Source organism: Salvia miltiorrhiza, chromosome 8 (assembly GCF_028751815.1).
Source record: "Salvia miltiorrhiza cultivar Shanhuang (shh) chromosome 8, IMPLAD_Smil_shh, whole genome shotgun sequence".
NCBI classification, from domain to species: Eukaryota; Viridiplantae; Streptophyta; class Magnoliopsida; order Lamiales; family Lamiaceae; genus Salvia; species Salvia miltiorrhiza.
In genome coordinates, this window is record NC_080394.1 from 13,547,727 (window position 1) to 13,554,331 (window position 6,605).

A 6,605-nucleotide genomic window follows, 5' to 3' on the forward strand; every position below is an offset into this window, starting at 1 on the left:
CAACCTTTTTCTCTCTCGTTGAAAACTCTTCGCTTTTGACGATGGGGAGCAAAGGCGGGCGGTGAACTCCGGCACAAGGAAGGCGTCCGACGAGATCGATCAAGGCTGCACGCCTTCACGCACAGATCGGTCTCGAGATTTCCGGACATCACCACCACCTCAGTCGTCGTTCCTGTAGTTCTCCAACACACACCTTCGCGAACGAGCAAAGCTGCGCACAGATCCGCACCGGTCGTTGTCACCCCTCGACCAAGGTTCCGACCTCCTCCGTGAGCAGCGTGACCAGCGGAGCAGTTGCAGCAGCCGGCGTGAGCAGATCCGTTGCAGCAGAACAGCAGCAGCAGTCGGCGTCCTCCGTCCAGATCTGCTCCGGTCGTTGACCTTCATCGACGCCTGCATCTGCGCCGGAGGAGCAGCGACAGCCGCTGAGACGCGCTGCCGCCTGTCTCGGAGCTCGCTGCGCGACTTCCGTCTCTCGCCGACACACACCTGCGCGACTGCACCGCGGCTCCCAGGTCGACTCTCTCACGGCCACCGCACCCAGCAACGGCGAAGCCGTCACCTGCCCACCGCAAAGGAAAACAGCCGTCCGTTTCGCACAGCGCCGCCCCACCCTTCCGGCTCACCCTTCCGGTGGATGGCCACCAGTTCGCCGATCAGCGGTCGAGATAAGGGGGGTCTTCCTTCCCCCGGTTTCTTCCAACTTTGATGTTCGAACTAAACCTGATCTCTCCCATGGTATGCGTCTGCCTCCCAGGGGGTCGGGTACTGATTCCGACGCGGTTGCCGTCGGAATGCGATCTACTGGTAATTCATCAAATCTTACAGATAAGCAACCCACCCAGATTCTCACTTATTCCGACATCGTTAGCATCTCCCCTAAGAATGACGATAGAGTTTCTTATGCGAAGGCTACTGGCAAGAAGCCGGTGAAAATACAGGATTTGGCTGCTCACATTTTTCATGATCTGCGGCCTACTAAGGAGGGCGATCAGTTCTCCCTCAAAATACCGAAGGATCTATATCTTAACGAGATTAAGGCCTTTGAATTTGCTTTGACAGGACGTTTGTTTCTTCAGAAAGGAGACAAACCGAGATCAACTATGGAACTAAAGTGGGAACTCCAGAGATTATGGAGTTTAGCCTCTGATTGGCAACTAATTCCTTTGGGAAAAGGTTATTTCACTCTCCGATTTACTACGGCTGAAGATAAGGCTACAGCAAAGGGAAAGGCAGTTTGGGAGCTCTCAAAAGGGCTCCTCCGACTCCGTGAATGGACTCGAAATTTTGATCCTTTCAAAGAGAATTCCCCTTTGGCGGACGTTTGGGTTCGCATACACTATCTGCCGATAGAATACTGGAACCCACAGGTTATTTCTGGAATTGGCAGATATTTGGGTCACCCCTTAAAGATCGATGGAGCGTCGGCACGACGTGACTTCGGACAATTCGCTAGAATCCTTGTGGAAATCGATATGTCGCAAAATCTACCTTCTACTCTTTTAATTGATGGTGAGGATACATCATTCCATGTTGAATTTATCTTTGAAAATTTGCCTCTTTACTGTCGTCGTTGCAAAATAACTGGGCATTCTCAAGAAACATGTCGAAAAAAGCGACGTGTGGAGCCGGTAGCTATTCAGGAAAATCTGACGGCTGCTCCTAACAATCAGTCTGGTGTGGTGACTTATAAACAATGGCACATTGTGGAGCAGGGCAAGAAGGTTGTTGTCCCAATCACGGGGGAACAACAGAACACTTCTATTTTTGGCCATTTGGCGACGGGGGTGCAGCAGCATGATTTCCAGAATAAAGGCCATGAGATGGCTGGCAGTAATACAGTTCTGGATTCCAAGAGGGTTGACGATCATGACTCTGAGGAGAGAGCGTTAGACGAGCCGGAGGCAGCGGTGTTGGTTTCGGTTGATCAAGAGCTTCATAAGACGACTGGTAGTGAGGACGAGGTGGACGAGGAAATTGAGATGGAGACGCCGGCTGGGGATCCGACTGAGATTGTTACGGCTGCTGCTGATTTAGATGAAGCTCGCAATTCTGAGCAAGCTGGAGAGTTGGTTGGTCAGCAGGCTAAAAAACTGGATGGTGATTTGGATGGGCAAAGCAAAGACTCGCACACTACTGCTCCAGAAGATATTGATAGTCGTATCAGTCGGTTAGAGGCGCAGGTTAGCCAAGGAATGCAAATGCTTGTTGAGCAAGCACCGCCTAAGCGACGGGGACGTCCTCCAAAAGGTATGGAACGTCCGCGCGTTCCACAGAATCAGGAAGATAGCATAAAAAGCCGCCTCAGAAATGCGGAGGAAATGGGTCAGAAGCCGAGGGACTTCGTCATTGATCATAGCGGAAGTGCTAGTTTGCGTGTTATGAATAATATCGCCACGGGCCGTTGGTCGGACGAAATGGAGGTGGACGATTTTTTGAATGGTTTTTAAATAGCTTATTGCTTTGTTTCCTGTTTGACGAGCTCCTTTCCGAGTCTCGTGCCTCTAGTCTGCATTACTGTGCTTTCAAAGGCTTTTTTCTTTTTCTTTTTATAAAAAACCTCAATTTAATAATAGTGGGTTGAGATCTTTTTTCCACTTATAATACAATAATTATTTTTATTAAAATTCATATCGTTCTTTATTACGATTATTTTTTGTGGACGGAGAGAGTATATGGTATCACAGGCTTTGCCTTGATGCATATAGGAAAAGTGACAGTATTGTCCCCTTTAAGGGGATCTATCTCTTGATTTAAGAGGAGGTTTCTAGGTTGTTGATCCAAAACAGTTTAAGCTATTTTGACGAAGGAAGTAGGAATTTTCGATTGCGATAACAAAAGATTTACTCTGAAGTGTGTCAAAATATGATTTGCCATCTGCCTATACTTTTTCCACTCATTTTTTGTCTGCTTTCATATTAGCCATGATATATTTTGTCCCATTTTCATGAAAAGTAGCTATCTGAAAAGAAAAAATAAAATAAAATTGGGGTATTCCAAGAATTTTCTTTCTAAAATTTCGGCAATCGTCTATTAAAACAATTTCCTCTGGTCGATCGGTTCGAAAATATTTTATGATACTGACTTTGGAATAAATTTTTTGGTTAGTTTTATCTATAATAATATAAAAAATGTATCGAGCACGAAATATAGGTTACATATTCTATCTTTATAATATACTCACTCCGTCCCACGAATCTTGACACATTTTCAAATAAGGTAACTTTTCTCTCATACTTTATCACTTTTATTATTTTTTATCTCCTATTTTATCACTTTTATCACATTCTCTCTCCTACTTTATCACTTTTATACTTTATTAACTATACACTTAAAATACTAATTTACAATTCCTTAATTCTCGTGTCGAAACCAAACGTGTCAAGATTCGTGGGACGAATGAAGTATATATATATATATATTATTTTAAGGATAAATTTGTAAAATATATATATATATATAAATATATATTAATTTATTAGATATTACACTAAATCCTTTTGAGATATATCTCGATCTCGTGCTATCATTATCTTAAATTTTCATTCTTAAAATCAAATCTATTTATAACCATTCAACAATAAACACAAATTCATTAATTATAACTAAATTAATCTTTAATCACTATAAGAAAAAATAAATATATTTGCGGTTTCACTTCATATACTAAACGAAGAAGAATTAGATCCCAAAAATACTACTATAACAATGTATTAACTAATTAAATATACATGAACCTAAAAAAACTAATTAAATATAAATTAAAAATCTATCTCCGATTTTATATTAACCATGAAATAAGTTTGGGTAAATATCATATTAAACATTGAACTATTATCGCTTTATCAAAAATACCCTGGAAGTTGCAAAATGTTCTCTAAACCCTCAAAGTATCAGGGTTTTATCAAATATATCCCGCATCTATTTTTCGGTCATCAGAAACGTGACGTGGCTCGCCGGATGACACAGTGTCATTTAAATTTTATTTTTTAATCCATGTCATCTATACTTTCCCTCTCTCTCTCTCTGTGTTTCCTCTCTTCCCTCTCTCTACCGTCTCTCTATCACTCTTTCTCTTTTCTCCTGTGAGTGTCATACATAGCCAAAGAATGAGAGATACAACAGCAAAGTTCATCATTTTAAGAACAACAAAGTTTATTAATAACAATTCGTCATTTTATAGGATCAATTTCATTTTATAGCAAAATTCCCAGCAGGAGGATACAATAACAACTGGCCCTATGGCTATGTCTCTTGAGCTCACCATCAATGCATAGACCAAAGGCGGGACAAAGCTTGAAAGAGAGTAAAGGTACAACTGATACAGTCTTTGGTCTATTAGATTTGAGCTTTGTCATATCTAATAGCAGACAATTGTATCTTGGCTAGCTGGGACAAAGTTTCCCCCTTTCTGCGAGAAAGAGACTAAGCCCACGCTTGATTGGGTGTTTTTAGAGATTGGAAAGGGATTTAATTAATTGAATCCATTACTTGTAGTTGTTGTTTGATTTGGGTAATGAGTTAACCATTACTCTTACTTGAGGGTAACACAATCACCCAATTTGTTACCCCTCAAAATAGAGGGGAAACAAAAGAAAGGGAATCCCTTACTAATGACTCTTTTCCATTGCTAAACCAAACACTCAATAAAAGTAATGGTTATTGCTACCATTCCACTCATTTATTTGATTCATTTTCCTTTCCATTCCTCTACTTGAACTAAACGAGCACTAAGAGAGTACATAGAGGCAAAAGAGCCGCCAACGATGGAGAATCTTCAGGAGAGGCGCGCGACGAAGTTGGAGTCGACGGCGGCGACCGCGAGTTCCAGAAGACTGATGCGCTGGAACACTGATGCGTTGGGGTGAAGCAACGTCGGCCGAAGACGGAGCGACTCAAAACACAACCATTCTCAAAACACATACTCCCTCCGTCCCACCGAGCTTGAGTCGTATTCATTTTCAGGTTGTCCCGCCGAGCTTGAGTCATTTCTTTTTTTGGCAAAAATTAGGCAATTTAAAGTACTAATTTCCAAAATTAATTGCACCTCTTATTATATTCTCTTTCCTACTTTATCACTTTATTACATTCTCTTTCCTAATTTATCACTTTATTACATTTTCTCTCTCATACTTTATCACTTTATTACTACACACTTAAAACACTAATTTACAACTTCTTAATTTTCGTGGCCAAAAGAAACGCCTCAAGCTCGGCGGGACGGAGGGAGTATAATGAAATGTGGGTCATTAAAATCTTACATAAAAACTTCGTACAAGGACAAAACAAATTAAAAAAATACTCCCTCCATCCCGTGAAGCAAGACCAAGTTCTTTTCGGCACGGGAATTAAGAAATTGATATTTTGTGCGTTAAGTGTGGTAGGTGAAAAAACGAAAATGTGAATAAAGAGTAAATTTTTTGCTACTTTTAGAAACTGGTCTTACTTTGTGGGACAGACCAAAAAGAAAACTTGCTCTTACTTCATGGGACGGAGGGAGTACCAAGTCCCAACAAAATAAGAATCTCCTCACCAAGAATCGCATCAGGGTTCTGTGAATCCAAATACCCTATCCCAAAAAAAAAAACATATGTCCAACATGTTTCTGATGAGCACTTGGCTCGATGCCAATTAACTGCGTGCAACATCAAATCAACAAGTGTTAAAAATATACCTGCCTAAGAGATAGTTACTTGTAAACTCAACAATTTTGTATTCTAAAAAACTTTTCTACTCATTTCGTTCCACGAATCTTGAAACAATTCTTTTTTGGGTCGTCCAATGAATCTTGACACATTTTCAAATAAGGTAATAATTAGTCCAAAAATAAGGGGTCTTAATTACATTCTCTCTCCTACGTTATCACTTTATTACCTTCTCTCTCCTATTTTATTATTTTTATACTTTATTACCTAAACACTTAAGACACTAATTTACGACTCCTTAATTTTCGTGCCGAAACCAAACGTGTTAAGATTCGTGGGACGGAGGGAGTGTTTATTTACTAATTCAACTGAATATTTAAAAGATGGGGCACACTTGGCTGCCTCTGAATGTACTTAATAAATTCTAATTAAAACTTACTAAATAATAACTAAAAATTTACTTAAATAATATTATTACAAACTCCGGTCATCCTCGCAAATAAGTTTTTGCATTAAAAGGTCACATTAATAGACAATAGTCCGGATATAGTCCCCGGTATAAAGAAAATCTACATCGCCCCAAAAGTTAGGAAATGATTATGTAATTATTGAAATCAAAGATACTAAAATGGCAACAAGAAAAATAAAATCACAACATTACAATTTAAATTAGACTTATATGGATTTTTTCCAATGGTACAAAAATTTGACGCTAATAAGGGAGTGAATTAATGACGTGTCCCTTTCTAACTGTAGTATCCGTTGTTTTGGGAGGTATTCAAACTACAATTGAGTATCCCAATTTTTCTCAAAGACTTTCAACAAATTTTCAAGAAATTCACGGGGATCTGTATTTGGTCATTTGCATACATCCAACTCTACTTCCATAATCAAAGTGCAATTTCTAGCAGTTCCACAAATTGATTTTTTGATTTTAGATTTGATCTTACTTTTGTACGT

At 39.9% G+C, this 6,605-nt stretch overlaps 1 protein-coding gene across 1 annotated transcript; it reads left to right on the forward strand.

The window, feature by feature from the left end:
* Nucleotides 1–740: 740 nt before the first annotated feature.
* LOC130998097 (uncharacterized) lies at nt 741–2,450 on the forward strand. Its single transcript, XM_057923531.1, has one exon. It carries the CDS (start codon nt 741–743, stop codon nt 2,448–2,450), a length of 1,710 nt encoding a protein of 569 aa, XP_057779514.1.
* Nucleotides 2,451–6,605: the final 4,155 nt, after the last annotated feature.